Source organism: Opisthocomus hoazin, chromosome 6 (genome assembly GCF_030867145.1).
Source record: "Opisthocomus hoazin isolate bOpiHoa1 chromosome 6, bOpiHoa1.hap1, whole genome shotgun sequence".
Classification (NCBI taxonomy): Eukaryota; Metazoa; Chordata; class Aves; order Opisthocomiformes; family Opisthocomidae; genus Opisthocomus; species Opisthocomus hoazin.
This window is the reverse complement of record NC_134419.1, coordinates 59012107-59029310: the sequence shown is the minus strand read 5'-3', so window position 1 is coordinate 59029310 and position 17204 is coordinate 59012107. Positions and strand designations below refer to the sequence as shown.

The 17204-nt window shown below is 49.2% G+C and overlaps 2 protein-coding genes across 6 annotated transcripts in view; one reads left to right on the top strand and one right to left on the bottom strand.

Moving 5' to 3' along the window:
* Positions 1-5601, bottom strand: part of ZNF488 (zinc finger protein 488) — a 30187-nt gene extending 24586 nt beyond the window's left edge. For 2 of the 3 annotated variants that reach the window (XM_075423338.1, XM_075423339.1), the window contains exon 1: positions 4819-4981. In XM_075423338.1, the coding sequence (XP_075279453.1) occupies positions 4819-4913 (95 nt within the window). In that variant the 5' untranslated portion in view covers positions 4914-4981. Of the gene's footprint in view, positions 1-4818; positions 4982-5518 lie in introns of those variants that run through there. The other variant, XM_075423341.1, reaches the window with a different exon arrangement.
* Positions 5602-8890: 3289 nt separating this feature from the next.
* Positions 8891-17204, top strand: part of ANTXRL (ANTXR like) — a 66772-nt gene continuing 58458 nt past the window's right edge. For all 3 annotated transcript variants that reach the window (XM_075423335.1, XM_075423336.1, XM_075423337.1), the window contains exon 1: positions 8891-9444. In XM_075423335.1, coding sequence (XP_075279450.1) covers positions 9284-9444 — 161 coding nt within the window. In that variant the 5' untranslated portion in view covers positions 8891-9283. The remainder of the gene's footprint in view (positions 9445-17204) is intronic.

The following is a 17204-nucleotide window of genomic DNA, read 5'->3' as shown; positions in this document are numbered from 1 at the left end:
GACTATGAAGATGATTAGGAGACTGGAGCATCTCTCCCATGAGAAGAGGCTGAGGGAGCTGGGCTTGTTTAGCCTGAAGAAGAGAAGGCTGAGAGGAGACCTTATAAATGCTTAGAAATATCTTAAGGGTGGGTGTCAGGAGGATGGGGCCAGACTCTTTTCAGTGGTGCCCAGTGACAGGACAAGGGGACAACAGCCACAAACTGAAGCATAGGAAGTTCCATATGAACACGAGGAAGAACTTCTTAACTTTGAGGGTGACGGAGCACTGGAACAGGCTGCCCAGAGAGGCTGTGGATTCTCCTTCTCTGGAGATATTCAAAACCCATCTGGATGAGGTCCTGTGCAACCTGCTTTAGGCAACCCTGCTTTGGCCGGAGGGGTGGACTAGATGATTCTCCATAGAAGCAAGGGGGCAGCTGTTCCAAAGAGGGCCCTTTCCTGCCAGTGAGCCTTCCCATCTACGCATTAAGAACAGGCAATTAGCACTGATAAAGTAACTGAGATAATTATAATAAAACCTGCAGAGACTGGAATTGTTTGCTCACTAGTGCATACTGTGAGTACCTCTCTTCTCAGTTGCTCACAGTCCTTGATGTGCTGCTGCTCTGAATATATCCCCTGTACTCCTGGCATGACTCAGTTCCTGCAGCTTGCCTGAGTTAGGCATCTGGGAAGAAGCAAAGGGAAACACAACTATGCACCAAGGAGGAATTTGCTGACTGCAGAGATTAACTGAATCTAAAAAGAGTGGAATAAAATTGGGACGGAATTAGCCTGATGCATGAAAATGGTTTTCCCTTGTCTTTCCAGGCGTGTCCCTGCTCACTACAGGGCGGCTGGGATAGATGACCTCTAAAGGTCCTTTCCAACTCAAAGCATTCTATGATTCTACCCTCAGCTTTCTCTCATCCTCCTGTACAGCAGCTGCACAACTCGGACCTGTCAAACCCCTAAAAATAGTCAGCAGAAACAGGGAAACACACTGCCTAGCATCCCCTGAAAAGATTATGAGACAGCTTGGAGTGAAGAGCCTTGTATCTACTTTCAGATAAGAGAAACTGGCCCCTTCTAGGGTGTGAGTTCAGTCTGGAGATTTTATTGTGAAGCAGGGACCTCCAAGCTTATGGGGTGCTCACAATTTTGTTGTTGTATCATCATGATACCTTTAGGGAGCAGTTCTCCAATTCTTACTATTTTAAGGCTCTGTGGTCTTCAGATTGTCTTCCATCACCTGAAATCCACAGTACATGCAATGGAAGCTGACAGCTCTTGATGAACCATCATTATGTCTTGGCTGGATACCCAGCCTAGCGAATCATGAAGCTGCCAAATCTTTTCATTATGAACATTCTCTCAAACTTCAGTGGGAATAATGAAGAAGACAGAGCTAAAATCCCTGCCTGGAAATGAGTCAATGCCTCAAGCTCCACATTTGCCTTAAGCAAGTCTTCTGAAATACAGGAGCCATTTGGAAGCACAGATTAAAAGAAAAGCTTCCAAGTTTCTTCTTATTTTCTCTGAGAATAGGGAAAACTGAAGTGGGCTCTCTCTTGATGCAGGGTAGTGGTCCCACAGACATGCAGAGATGCCTCTTCAAAGTGGATGTGGATTGAATCACTACTCCAAGACCACCACAAGGATGCAATTTTCACTCTTTACCTGAAGCCCTGGAACAAAATGCCCGAGATTGAGTGTCAGACCTAGCCTGATGAAAAAATGACTGAGATTTGAACAAGTCCCACTAGAGTCGTACCCTAGCCCCACTGACTTTCAAATGGCAGCTCAGCACCAAACTTCCCTATGCTCTTAGGAAATTTCCACATTGAACCCCTATTTCTACTGCCACCATTTTCCATGCCAGGCAAAGGGGTGGGTAGGAGAGCAATGGACTATCCCACGTAGCAGGAAAGCCTGTTTAATACTAATTTGCTGGGATATGTGATTCAACAGTATCTGCACAGCTCCGCATTTAGTCTTCTTTGATTTAGCAGATCTTATCGTAAACTGAGGGTTTTTAAATCTGGTGGAACGTGAGTGACAGGGTCACTGAGGTCTCTGTTCCACACCTCCCAGTGCTTGAATACAAGAAATGAAACGCAGGCACTGGGGGGGCTCTTGATATTTCAATCTGGACAACGAGCAATAGTAATACCATGCTGCCCTAATTAGAAAGGATGAAATCTTTTTTATTTTCAGCTACCCCAGTAGTTCAGACAGACTGGATCTAGCAGTTTGGCTCTATGATGCACAAAATGTCAATACTGTTTTCCAGCTGGGCTGCCCCCAGAGGCAGAATTAGTACTTCTGTCTGGCACTGCATCTGATCTAATGGACCCTGGTGGCTGGTACTGGCTTGCGCAAGTCATTCATAAGTCAGACAGTCCACCTGTGGATAAAGAGGAGCTGACTACAGCTCTGTAGTCTGCTGGCTTGCAAAGATTTGACTTCTGTATGCAGTGCGCTGTACTGAAAGGCTGACTCTTCACTGGACTACTGTTCTGTTTAATGGAAGCACCACCTTTATCTACCACCTTGCTCTTGTGGTTTCAAGGCCTAAGATCTAAAAAACAGGGTTTCTGCAGGACATACACAGGGCATGTTTTAACTCTCCAGCCAGATTTAATGATTATCAGACTGCAAAAGTTATGAATTAACATAATTGCAGCTGCATAGTACATGCACTGCACTGCATGGATATATTTCAGTTCAGAACACACAGTATTTCATATTCCAGACCTGAATTGTGCTCTAGTGGTCATCTCAGATACTTGGTCTGTTTTCTACTCCCGCTGCTCTGGCATTGTTCACCGGTCAGCAATAGACATAATGCCCCAAAATGACACAGGAGTTTTGAATTTTACAGGGGACAACCAGGAAGGGAGAGAAAGCAGATGTAAAAATGCCTCTACTTTTCTCACATACAAAAAAGAATACAACAAACAAGCACTTTAAAGCAACAAACTTCTTCCATGGGAGGGGGAACAGAGAAGGCAACTATTCACCTGTCAAAATAGTGCAAGAAAGTTACTTGTCACACAGACGTGTGTATTGACTTTCAGAAAAATCCTTGTTCGATTCACACCTACATATAGGAGCCCAAACAATGGCAATTTGTGCTAACACAAATTTGTTCTTACACTGATTTGTGCATTTGTTCCTTCACCCAGGCATCCATGCAGACAAAACCACCATTCCCTACATGTAGCCACAGAGAAGAGAGAACAACCAACCAACCACCAGCACAACCCAAATGCAACCAGGCTGAACCAAAATTTGTAACTTGTGAAAACAATCACAAATCATTTCTCCTCTCTCTTCATACAGTTCACTTTCATGTCTCCATTTCACAAATTAAAAGAAATGGTGCTATCTGATTAATGTTCAAGATATATAAGGTATGTTCTTGTTTAACAGTCCCGCTATCTATTTATGGTAGCTCTCAATTTAAAAAAAATATTATATCCTTTCAAATGTTTCTTTCTGACAGGAAACTAATATACTGGTATGTAAGCACATACATATATATGTGTACACATATACGTACACACATACATGCATTCACAACTATAAGCATAGCTATACATACAGCTACATAATCTTTTCAATTTTGCAGGTTCATCATCTGAATTTGAAAAGAAATATTTAAAAACCAAGAGCAGTCACATTCACATAATTAATACTGGAGCTCTCTTCAACAGTGGTAAGTAACACTAATTTACATTAATATATATATTAATGCTAAACTTACTACATAATGTTAACTCCAATAACAGCAAGTAACTGAGCTAAAGAACACTATGTAATGTGAAATCATGGGGAACAACATTAACAACTTATCTTACACTACAATGAGACAAATAATCCTTCTAATGGAAAGTGAATTTTGTAAACTAAAACAGGTCTGACCCAAAACAATTTGTTTCCCAAAAAAATACTTTGTTCTTTGACCTGATGTTTATTAATAGCATTTGCAAGCAACATATGACAGTGCTGTAGGAAAATTGTATTAACTGATTCACAGCATTACAGACATGGAAACATCCACCTATAACATAGTAGGATTTAGCTAAGTAATTTCTTCTGAAAAATCTTCTGAACAATTTATAATACTTTACACAGAATTTAGTTTTGTACTTTCTCATCTGGTTATATTATGTAATACTAAAGTAATTATGTATATTAAAGTAATGGTTTGACTTCACATTAATATTTCTGTGGCTATACAGCTATTTTTTTCTATAAGATGGTATCTCTATAGAATTCTATAAGGCAGCTCTGCTTTGAAATACTGGAAGATGCTTAAATACTGAATAAATTTGCTTTCTCAAAGAGCAGTTTACGCTGTGGTATACTATTACACATTAAAATAAATAAATATTAAAATTCATCTCCCAGTCTTTCTATTGCCTAAATAAATCCCTCTCTCTAGTACCAATTATATTTAATAAATGGTAACTAGATCCGTCAAGCACTAAATTTTGCGTTTTTTAAAGCCAGAAATAAGGGATAGCTCCTGAGCAATAACTTATTATTAAATTCCAAATTTCATGCGTGAGTGCAACTGCTTTTTATTTAAGAGCAAATATATTAAAAATATAAAACTATTTAAAACTCATGCCTTCCATCAAGTTTTTACTGACATTTCTTCCATGTATTTCTCACGTGTACCTGCCTGACCATGAAATAAAGACATTAAAATGCTTCAAACATTTGTAGCGGACCAAATTCCTACAGAAGCCTCTTCGTGGAAGGATTTGCAGATGTAAACATCAATGTGACATTTTAAAGTGACAACAACAGCAGCTTCTAACTTACTTCACCAGCAGGAAATTTCTGCTAAGGAACACGGCTATCCATGCGTCAGATGCAAACAGAGAATAACACCGTGGGGTATTCCAAAGAAAGTTCATCAATTTCCTGCAAGCAATTCGACCCTAGGTAAGTGCCTAAACCCCCCGCGATCGCTCCGACCGCCTGCCGAGGTCGGAAGGACGAGGAGAGCTGTAACCAACGAAACGGGCAGCTGATGCTCGAGAGGTCTCGGCGGGAGAAGAGGAGCGGGGAGGGAGGATCAGGCCCGTCACCTCCGGGGCGGCCGCCCCCGCATGGCCCCCGCAGCCCGGGGACGGTGCCCCCGCCCGGGGGGCTCTCCCCGGGGCCCCTCGCTGCCGCGCCGAAGCGGCGTTAAGCACCCGTCACCGCGGGGCAACCCCCGTGCCCTCGCCCGCTCCCCGGCAAACCCACCCCCGCGGCGGCCCGGCCTCAGGTGCAGCGGGTCCCGGCGCGGTCAGGGCCCCCTCGGTGCGCACCGACCGCCGGCACGGCCCCGGAGCCCACGGCCCCTCGCCGCCGCCCCTACCCGCTCCGGGAGCTTTTGGGGGCGGGAAGAAGGGACGGCGCGCGCTGCCCGCTGCGCCGCGCGCTGCCCGCGCTCTGCCGGCGGCACGGCGGCCGCCCCGCCCCGCCAGGCCCCCTCTCGGGCCGCCGCGGCCCGCCCTGCCCCGGCCCCGCTCACCTCTCCGCGGCCAGGCGCTCTGTCTCCGGCAGCGGGGTCGCTGCCGCCGTGCCCCCCTTCCCCGGCGCGGAGGGCGCCGCCCTCTCCCGGGATCCCGCTGCGGCCGGGGCCCCGCGGAGCCGCCTCCCCACCGCCCCCGTGAGCCGCGCCGGCAGCCCCCCGCCACCGCCCCGCCCCGGCACGGCACGGCGGCACCCTCCCCCCCCGCCGCGACTCCCCCTCCCGGAGCAGAGCCCGGCTGTCGTCGGCCGCAGAGCCCGTGCTCCGCCGGCACCGAGCCGGGCCCCCCGGCCGACCCCTCCTTTTCCGTGGGGGGCGCGGAGCCCCTCCCGAGTCGGGAGCCATCCCGGCAGCGGCGGCGAACCGCAGCGAGGGGGGATTCCCGCCCTGCAACGGCACTTTAAAAAGAGGAGTTTCTTTTAAAGTTGGGGAACCAAACCAAACCACGCCAAATAAACCCGTGTGTGTGTGTGTTCCCCCCCGCCTTCTTGCCAGCTGTGCCTTAGAGCATCCAGGCAGCGCTTCCGAACACAAGGCTGCTCCGGGAGCGGCAGGTACCGACAGGAACGGCGGGAAATGTGAATTGGTGCTTCGCAAAAGGTACTCGCAGGGTACAACGTTAGGAGTTTGTTTCAGGTACGAAACGATTTGTGGCACAGCTGGTATGTAAATAAAGCCATCAAACATCTTGTCATAACCGAATATTCCGTAAGTCTGGACTAGCGACATTGCTTTTGAAAGATGTCGTTCCATATAAATGCCTTTAACGCCTGGTAGAAAATTCTTATGAACATGTTGACAAATGAAATAACCCGGGTTATTTGATTAGTGTCCATGTGATCTGAATAATGGCTTGTATTGAGAAAAGAAACGTCAACCCTGTAATGCTTTTGAAAGCATGGATTTTCGCTACAATTAAAGAGTAATCCTATACCAACAGAGCAAATCCCGCTGTACGTGTTCTGTGCTACAGGGAGCGAAGCGAATGAGGTAAACGGCTGCTGCTCGCTTTCACGACCCAGCTCGGGCGGCAGGAGCGACGCTGCAGAGCCGAAGGGGCTGTGGGAGCCGGCCCGGCGCTGCGGGAGGGCGGGCAGCCTGCGGCCGCGCGGGGACGGGTCCGTGGGCCGCCGCAGCTCCCGCTGCTTCCCGGGGAACACTCTCCGATCCGGGGGGCAGACGTCAGGAAACCCGGATGAGCGGTTCCCACCTCACCCCGCATCGCAAGTGTTCGCATGTTTGCGGCCTTTGTGCGGACAGCTGCCGACGTTGCCACCCGCCTTCGGGAGCCCGAACGGCTGTGGGCCTGCGCGCCCAGGCGGCCGGTGTCCCGGGGCACGGCCCGCACCGCACGGGCACCGCAGCCAGCCGTCGGGTCGGTTTCCCGCCGACCGACCCGCAAGCAAACGAGCCCGGGCGCCCGGGTCACCGGCAGCCCCGGGGCTGCGGGCCAGCCCGGCCGCCTCGCCCGCGGGCAGGAGCGGGCGGCTCTGCAGAGACAGCCCGCAGCCTCCGGGGCCGGGGGAGCGGGGAACAGCCCCGCGTTCCCCGGTGTTTCCCCAGTTCGGTATGGCTGCTCTCGCGTGCGCCCACCGAGCCGTGAAACGTGCCCCCCTGGCCGGGCCCCCACAGCCTTTGGAGAAGGCAGCTCTGCCCGGCTACTCTCTTTGCAGAGCGAGATGGTTTATCAGCGATCAGAGAAGGGCAACGTGCGTCATCGGAAAATGCGGCCGGGGCGCGGTGGCGGGGCTGCGGCCCCGGGGATGAGACGGGCTGCGGACACCAGTGGGCACTGCCCGGGGCGAAGCCCGGGGGGGCGGGAGGGACGGGGATTCCTGCTGCCCAGCAGCTGCTCACTCGTTTTTTGTGAATGTCACCAGGGAGGATGTGGGTTTCTTGTATTTCTCCATGATCTAAGTAATCTGAACTGGCCAGCGCACAAAAAAACCTTTAAAGTGGTTAGCTCAAGCAGCGCATTCAACTTCTAGCTGTGCATAGTTAAAACTGGGCCGGCGGCTGAAAAGCAGCGGACCCTCTAATCTGTTCTTGATAAGTCTCCGACCGCCGCCGCGGCGGGACGTGTCTGAACTCCGTCCAGCGCAGAAGTAGGGAGCTAAAACCGAGATGCTTTCCCCGCAGCGCAAACTTTGTGTTTCAGAGTTGCGGGTGGCAACCTACACCGCAAAAAAACACGCTGGAGGGAGCGACGAGGAAGGGGCTCTGTGCGGCGGGGGCAGGCGTGCCGCGTCCACGCCTGTCCCCGTCGGGCACAGAGGGAAAGGATCGGAGGCAGGGCCAGGGACCGAGCTGCCGTGTGCTGCGGGGAAATACCCGGGTGGGCCTGGGGCCCCCGCGGGTGGCGGCTTTGTCACCGGGAGGAGGTCTCACTTACTTCTTGCTGTCGGCGCGGAAAAGCAGCTCCTGGCGGGGGGTGAAGAGGCCCCAGCGAAGCGGTGGGTGCTCGGGGGCCAGTGCCGACGGGGCAGCGCGCCAGAAACCCGCAGGGGATTGATTCCCTCGACTTTGACTCGCGTTCAAAAGCCTCCCCCCAAAGAAACAGAGAGAAACGTCTAGTCCCAACTCTATCATGCAAAGTGACTCGGCTCGCAACCCTCCCCGTGCCTCTTTTCATTAATTAGGGACTGCAGCCGGTGTGGGGGAGGGAGAAGCGGCTGAAAGCCACTGATTATTCAAACTTGAGAGGCAGCAGCCAGATGAGCTGGGTCAGCTCTGTAGGGCAGTGCTTTGTAACCTGTGTGTATCAGGCCGGGAGTGATTACGCTACAGTGCAAAGACTCCTTTAAGAGATCCCGTCTCATCATTACTCATTGCCTGCAGCATGTGTGAAGACTCCAGTGCGAGTAAACTAAGTTGTTTTTTACCACGGAAGGGAATCATTTTGCTGTGGCGTGAGAGGGTCGTGAAAACCTGCCCTTACCCCCGCCCCCAGGCACCAACCTTTTAAATGGCACCCACCACCTGCAAGTAAATTTTTCACAAGTTCCCCCTCACTCCCGGTCTGTCGTAAGTTTCATCTCCCACAGCAGCCCCTCTGCGCCTCGGCAGCCCGCGCCACCCAGCCCCGGTCACCTCGGGACCCCCGCGCCGCTCCCGGAGTCCGCGGGCGAGCGGTAGCGCAGGACGCGCAGCGACGCTCCGGAGTGCGGCCAGGCCCCCCGCCAACCCCCTCCCCGCCGCCCTGCCCGAGGGCCGCCGGCGCGGAGCCGCCTCGGTAGCGGGGGCAGCTGTGGTCCCTTCCCCCGCCGCGGCTGGAGGGAGGGAGGGAGGTTGGCCGGCCCGGTGCCCGCGGGGGGGCTGGGGCGAGCCGCCCCTAACTCGAGTCCCCCGCCCGCAGCAGCCTTTCCCACCTCGGTATCCCGGAACAGGAAAGTCCCGGTTCAGCTTTCCCCATCAGATCCTGTCTCCCTCCCTCCCTTCCCCCCCACCGCCCCTCCTGCCTCCGGCCCTGGCGAGAGGAGCCGCTTCTCTCCGTGCGGGACGGGGCTGAGCCGCCGGGGCGGCGGGGCATGGGGACAGGGCTCCGGGAACCATCCGGCCGGGTTCAGCCCCCGGCCTTGAGCCAGCAGTCCGGTGCCCGGCGGGCAGGGCTGTCTTGAGCACGCAGGATTGAGCCGAGATCCTGAGGTTGGTGGTGGTTCCCCACCCCCCCTCCTTCCCCGCTTTTGGCGCTTCCGAAGAGCCCGTAAGTTCTGCAGCGAGAGAGAGAGAGACTGCGGGAGGAGGAAGAATTGAGGAAGGGAAAAGATGGCGAGTTGCAGGAGCAGCGTGGAGAGAGCAGCGGTTTTGTGCTGCTTCTTGCTGGCGGTGGGGAGCCTAACCTCCTGCGCCTGGCCGCAGGACGAGGAAGAGCAAGAAGAGCAGCGATCTTGTCACGGTGCCTTTGATCTCTACTTCGTCCTGGATAAGTAAGTGACAGTCGCGTGTAACAGCGTTTATTCACCCCTCAGTGCCTCCTTGCACCACCAGGGACGTTGCTTCCCCCATCCCTCCGGGTGCTTTCCCCTGCCTCCCATGATGCCAAGCATGAGGTGTGGGGCAGGATCCTTGGTTTTGCTCCCCAAAACTGGCGCGTTTCCCAAGCAGAGCATTTAGGGGAGCACCATGCTTTATCTCGGGTTAGTTGCATATGCAAACCTGGAAAATCGTGTCGTCTTCAGTCTGTGGCATGTGGCTGTGAGCGCTGCATCTGGGGGGATGTGGGTCAGTGCCCGCAGTACTTCCAGAGTTTGGTGTCAGGACTCGGGCCAAGCGCTGAGGTGTCGCCTATGGGATTTAGCAGTGCCAGAGCTGTGCAGACCTACTTAAAGTTAAGATTGGAGTGCTTGTATGTAGTGTGTGGTTTTTTACAGACTCACTGTAAGGTTCAGGAGAAGCAAGTTTTATAAAACTTCTTTGGAATTGTTTAAACCTCTGTTTGAGTTACATCTATTAAAACATGTTGACAAATACTTTTCTTTAATACTATGTTACCCCAATTTAGGTACAGCCAGAGGGCATGGTTAAGTTCACATTCATAGGCATGTTATAGCAAGCACTAGCAAAGTGAGTTGTAAACTGGTGCACCCAGACCACAGGTGTTTTTGAGAAGGTACAGATTTCTGTCTCTCCTGGTGCACTGCTCTGGCTTGACAGCCAAGGGTTAAACACGAGATACAAATTGCTAGTCTCCCACATATACTCAATGTGATGGTTGTGTTATCTAATACATCCTGGGTTACATATGTAACATGGTATTATGAAAGACTGATTCTTGCCTGTAAGCCAGGTATGAAGGCTGCATTGTTCCGTTTCCCGCTTTGGGAGAACTGTTCAGTCCATCGGGCCTTCTGCACAGTCTGCGTGAGGCGAAAAAGCCACTGTCACTTCAGTATATTCCCATATTCAAGAAGAAGACAAAAAAAAAGGTTTCATTAAGTAGTGATTCTGTTTTTAGAAGAAAAGGATCTGAAGACCAAAGGTATTCTGCCCTTCTAAAAGATGCTGTAACACACCATGTCGTTATTGTTTTGTTCTCTTTCACTAGGAACTTGTTCCTGAAGTAACCTTCATGTCTAGAAAGAGCTCTGTGGCGGGCTAGCGCTAGTTCTCAAATTCATTCTCGTCAGGCTTTTCAGACGTGGCTGGTACTGTTGTTATTCTCACTTCCCATACTGAATTCTCAGTAACAATACATGCCAGTAACTGCAATATGGCTTCTCTCTGTGACATGGTATCTGTCTTCTACAGTGCAATTTCCTTGTTTACAATGGCATTGTTTACCCCTAGCAATCACCACACTGCGCTCCTGTGCTACTTTTCATCTGTAGGTCAGAAAGCAGTTTACTGGGGTGATCACTATTACCAGTCATGTTGTATTTGGGGAAGTCAAGGCAGAGAAGAGAGTGATTTGCTCAGAGAGTTGCTGATATATCAAGCAATAGAAAGTTGGCTGCGTAAGCAAGTTCCTCTCCAGTATTCTGGATGAGAAATCACATGTTTTCTTTCAGCAGGCTGCAGGTCTTTTATCTTGGCTCAGGTGCTACCTTGGTCCACTGGACAATGGACCTGATTATGGCTGAAGTCATGCACTTCAGTTCCCGTGGGAAAATTCTCTTTGGCTTCACTTGCAAACTGAGCATTTATAACCTTTGAGAGGCTGAAAGAAGAGCTCTTCGATAAAAAGCTGCAGTAAAAGTTACTTGGGCCCTTGGGTGGTTTTAGAATCCAGAGTCAGTGGCCATGTGGTGGCAAAGCTGCTTTTGGCTTCAGTGAGATTGTGTCACAATCCATATGGGCAGTATTAGAGCGCCAGATCTTAGGGGCCATAGGTCCCATGCTGCCTTCCTGCTGTAACCAAATGTGTGTGGTACGCGGGGTGGGGCTGGCTGAGGGTGTATTTAGTCCCAGCTGTATTCTGTCACATCTGGCACAGCACAAGGAGTTTATGGAGGCAGGGAGTATTGACTGACTGGATAGACTGTGGATCTTGGGACAGTTCATCATGGAGGAACTAGGTAATGTGTTAGTGTTGAGAAGGGTCAGGGTGTTCTGGTAGGCAGAAGGCAGGAAGCCAGTCAGAAGCAGCTGGTCAAATCTGAAAACGCAGTGGACACATTTTTTTAGAATTGGGTTTGTCCTGATACATATCTGGGAAGAATTCTGGCTCTAGTTTCTGATGCAAGAATCCCCAGAAAAACCCAGCCCTATACACCACAGAGTATCCCCACATGGCCCAGGGATTGCCTCCCTTCATTGGTGCCTTGCCAGTCTGCAGTTAGATGCATTCAGCCTTAATTAGCTGTCTAACAATGGGATTGAAGCATTGGCTCTGTGAAAATTCCAGGCTTTAATCCCGCGACCCTGTAGTGTGCTCTTTAGCTGAATGACAGGTCCTGTAAAGTCAGCCTGGGTGAGCTAAAATCACTTCAAATCTGCTTTGCTTTGCTTCCCCATAGAAAGATGCAATCTCACATTGGTAGCAGGCAAGTTGGAAGAAGACAACAAACCTTTCTCATTTGGCATGTAAGCACTGTGTGTTACTGGAATGACTTTTCTGGGGCGTGTTTTTTCCTTTTCATTCTGCTAGGCAAAGTCTGTGGGGGTTTAATCCTGCAGGCAACAACCATCAGATGGAAAAGATCATCTGCTGGTGAAGTTATTGGTATAATATATATGCTGCCAATGAAAAACTCACTGATTTCTTACAGTTTTCCTCTGCCTGAAGTTGACTCCATGGGATAGGCAAGATCAGAGCAGTGGAACCAAGAAGCTGGCATGGTGAAAGGGAAAAGCAGCATGTGTGGGAGGGAGACCTGCTGCTATCTGCTGTTGTCTGACCATGCCAGAGCCACATTAGGACTGCCTTGTCTCTGGGGTTGCCGAAATGAGCAAATCTCTTGAAGCTACCAGAACTGGACATTTGCTGGCTGCAGAGACGGCTGCCTAGTCTACAATCGTGTGCTGTCTGTATGTCACACTTTGAGTGATGCAGGCTTGAGCTTATTTGGAGGTGTAGTGGAAGACTTTAAAGTATCATACTGAAGCAGCAGAAATATTTCTGTCTGCAGCGAAGTTGCTCCTTCTGCATGAGGTATGGCAGTATACTGTGCAGTTATCATGCCCATCTCTTCTGCGGCATGCGGTAACATTGTCATATGTGATATGAAAGATCTCGTGTTTACCTTGAAAAAGGCATAGTTCTTAAGCCCAACTGACGGGTTGGACGGCTGAGTACCACTCACTTGCTTTGGTTGCTTCATTTGCTTTGGTTGTCCAGGTGCCTGCAGAACATTTTTCAATCCTATCCCAAGCTGCCGAGGAGGGTCCTTTTAGGGATTTGATTGCTTGACTCTTCAGGTCTTGTAGTGACATCCTTGTCCTTGAGTATGTAAATAACTCCCTTTCATCTCTGCCTTGCTGTTAACATCCAGCTGTTGTTTGTAATCGTATTGAAATGCACTTGAACAGCAGAAAGGATGACTGACCTCTGGTGTTTTCTGATTATGACAGTGCCTGGTAGCATCGTTATGATTGTTTATTAGTGCAACTAAGAGAAACCCTGTTAAAGTAAGGACTTAAAACTGCTATAAATATCTGCTGCTGGCAGTGCTTGACATGACAGATCTGAGCTGCGGATCTGTCTCTATTTCATATTTACCAAATATGAAGAAATTTCTTGATTATTTTTTGACTGTAGGACATGATGGGAAATGGGAGAAGAAAGAATGCAAGATAGTCAGAAGTATTTTCTCATTTTTCCTGCTGGGATATTTGTTAAGAAATTGTTTGGATTTTGAGGAAATATGAGCTGCACAGCCTTGGGAAAATGTTTTCTTTTTCCGTAGCATAAATGTCTTGAGTAAGGCCCTGGCTGATTTTCTTTTAGAGCAGTGATGAGAACTCTTTTGGAGGAGGCTGGGCTAACTACCCTTTCTCCGTGCCTCGTCTTCCTGCTGGACTTCTGGGTAGTCCCGCTTCATGGTACACCCATCTCTTGGGCTCACAACAATATTGCCTTTCACATCAGCTTTGCTTCATCTCTTGTGCTCCCCAGAGCATCCCTGTCAACAGCAACTTTGGTACAGACATCAGTACAATGTGGCCAGTTGAGCCCTCTCACTTGTAATCGATTTTCCAGCTACCTCTCTTTGAACTTGCTAAGCCTTGCTCCAGAGGTGAATGTCACTGGTAGCGAGCTGATGGGGAGGAGCATGACCTCAGATGAGATGGGAGATTAGGTACCCTGTCCCATCTCCTTCCTGGTTTTGTTTTTTGGGTCTGTGTCCTTCTCCCCAACTTTCCCTTGAAAAGCTAGTTTTGTGGGGGAGGGAGGTGTTGTGAGGGAAACAGGTCGATGCTTCCTAATTCATTTTGGGCGTGCCAAAAAGCCATCAGAACAAAAGGCATTTCAGGAGCTGCTGTTCTGAGCCAGTTTTTATCATTTTAAGGCAACTATAGTGAGTTGCTGATCTCCAGATACCTTGTTTTTTTTCACAATGTGCCATATTTAAAGCAAACAAAGAAGAGAGTTTAGTAAACACATGTGTTTTGTCGTGTCGTGTCCATCCCGCCTCCCACCCCCCCTATGACTTACTTGCCAAGGATTTGAATGAATTTAGCACTTGTGAATTACAAGTACTAGTGAGAGAAAGTATTTTTTGTCTGAGGCTCTCACTGTAGCCCTCTGCCTCTCTTCCCGTATCCATATAGTCCCAGCCCAAGAGTGTTAGGACAGAGCTGGACCTGTGGGAACTTCTGCAGCTTCTCTCTCTGCGCTGTCTCTGTCCGATACTGTTCTGTGCACTGGTTTTATGCAATGTGTGAGTAGGGGAGGAGTGTGGCTAACAGCATTGTGGCTGGAAGTCAGACTGCTGGCAAAGATAGGTGCCTGAACTCATGTTCTGTCACCTAACTTAACTGCATTTGAAAATCTTGTGTTGACTGACTTAAATTAACTGCTGTACTCCCTTTCTGTAAGCAAGAATATCTGCCTACTACAGGCAGACTTCAATTCATCGTAAGATGTAAGACCTGATACAGGTCAGCTGCCTATTGAGATGGAGAGGAGTAGCTCTCTGCACAAAGTATCAGCTTTGTTCCTTAGATGGCATTCATTACTGTGCATGTATATTTAAAAATGGTTGTGTCATCTGTCTTCCTCCTTTGCTGTTATTTTTTTCCCCTTTATAATGTAACCACATCATATACATGACACCTCTTATACTCTCCAACTGCCCGTAAGAAATATTCTTCATTGTTTTCAAAACATAATCTGTTGGTATTTTGCCTTTGCATCTTTCTTTGTTGGGGTTATATCACAGCCAGTGCTGTGATTTTCTTACAACCAGGTATAATTGCTTGGAATGTTCCAGAGCAAATTTTTATTCAGCTTCAGACATACCTGTGTTATTAGAACCAGGTTTTATTTGTTTGTATTTTGCCTGATATTGTTCTGCCAGATTTGCCTTTTGGCAGGAAAAAAAATATTCAGGAAAACCCAATTCTCCTCCCCTCTGCCCCCAGAAAAAAATTCTTTATAAAACACAAGGATAAGCTAATGGGTAGTGGTTATTTGACGTAAAACATGTACAGTTAACAGGAAGAAAAAGCTGTGGCAGCTTGTCATTTGCAGTCTATTTATGCATGTAACTAAATCTGATTTATTTGGGTCTTGAGCCAGGGAAGCAAGCTGTAAGATTCCCACTGACCTAGGATTTTGGTTTGTGTGCATTCAGTAATTGAGAATTTCATTATTTTTGTCTGAGCTTGCAGACCTAATGCAGGTGTGAATTGTGACTTTGTATGAGGCATAGTAGGACTGAACCTTTTAATCTCAAATGCAGAGAAGATGAATTGACTTCTGTGAATTATTCACAGCACAAGAGTTGTATCTCCCTGCTCCTGATTATCATTTTCACCGTGTTAAGAGTCTTGGAGTGTGAGTGGGATGGAGCATCCTGCTTTTCTCCACGTGTTGTGCTGAAGAGGACCAGGATGCTGAGAGCAGGTCCTCCATCCCTGATGCTGCTCATAGCAGCTCTGGAGCTTTAGACGGAGATCTGAAGTGGTTGGATGCAGTCTGAGCATGGCTTATGAATTTCACCTTGTGCTCTGATGTAGCAAGAGCTATAGCACCAGGTGGACAGGACTTGTGGGTTAGATGGATTACCGTAGGAGCAAAGGGCAATGTTTTGAAGCATGGATTGTAGAAGTCAGTAATGTTGATTTGTCAGTGGTTTTATAGGAGAAAAGCTATCTGTAAAATGAATGGGTTTGGGCATGACATCTTTTGTATTCATGTACTTTGGGTCCTGTGCTTGGAGTGCTGGCCTAGGACTGAAATCTGTTTTCCAGTCACTTCTCTGCATCTTCCCTGCCCCATTCCAGCCCTTGTCTTGTCCATTAATGCTACAAGTACTCTGAAGTGAGGACTGTCCCAGAATGGCTGTCTCGCCAGTGTTTCTAATTGCCTCTGGAGCAGATAATATAAACTAGTTCTTCGTTGCCTGGGTGAATCACCCAGTCAAGGTCCCTTCCATGCTTGCAGGAAGCATTGTTTGGGAGGGGAGGATTCTTGTCACTTTGAATGCTCTGGTGGCTCAGAAGAAGGGAGCAGAGGGGTGGATGAACACACGCATGCATGTCTGAAGCCACAGCAAGCTAGATGCCCCAGGGTTTGCTTTTATTGTAGAGCCATTCTTTTGCAAGAAGTCTGTTGTCTACAGTGTGGTTGTGGCCACAAAGAGCTCTCCAAATAACAACAAAGTGCCAGTTTCTAAGCAATGAGACGTATACAAGGCCACCGTTAGCTCGAGGGGATAGAGGCTTATGGGGACCTGCAAACTCAATGGTGGTTGTACTTCCCTGACACCATACTCAAACCGAACCCAGCATGAGTAATAATGGGTCTGTTTCTTGCTCCAGGATCTCTGGAACTGCTGCCTCCAGCTAATCTGTAACAGAGGCAAATGTGCATGGAGGGGGACTGGAACAAGGCACAGCTCTGTATCTGCAAAGGGTTTCGCTTTCGGCAGGGAGGAAAGGCTTTGGGTCCTGCTGCCTTTTCTCTGTGTATATGTAAAAATATTTAGTATTTGGGTAGTGCTGGGGTTTTAACTTTCACTTCTAAGCTGCAGGTCCGAGGTATATTGCACTATGTTGATCTGTATAGGCTCCTGACGATGAGTTTAGCTGTAACCGGGAATCACGCATGTCCTAGGACAGATACCTTACAACTGACCCGCCTGGTTTTTGCCTGGTGAAGCAACTCGGCTGAGAGCAGCATCCCATATGCAGGGATTGTCCTGGCTGATTTCTCTGGGCTCCAGCTTCCACCGCCTCTGTGAGCCTGTTAGGAAAGACGAGGAGGTTTCCAGACCATCTCGCACTGTTGTCTTCACAAACAGCAGTGACATACCTCAGACTGAGGTAGGCATGCCTCTAATGTGCTCACTTTTTCTACTGACAGAGCGCCACTAAGCTAGAAGGAGGCACTCCAAAGTCAGCAGGAGGAGAATCAAGCCTTGCAATCACATCACTTCCTTCCACCCCCAGAAATACTCTCTGACCTCCCCTTTTCCCCTCCCATCAAGTGGTAGCAATGTGAAATTCAGGAAAACAGCAGCAGCAGGAGCTGTAGCAGCAGCTGCTCTCTGAGCTGAGTCCCGATGAGGCCGGGAGCACATTC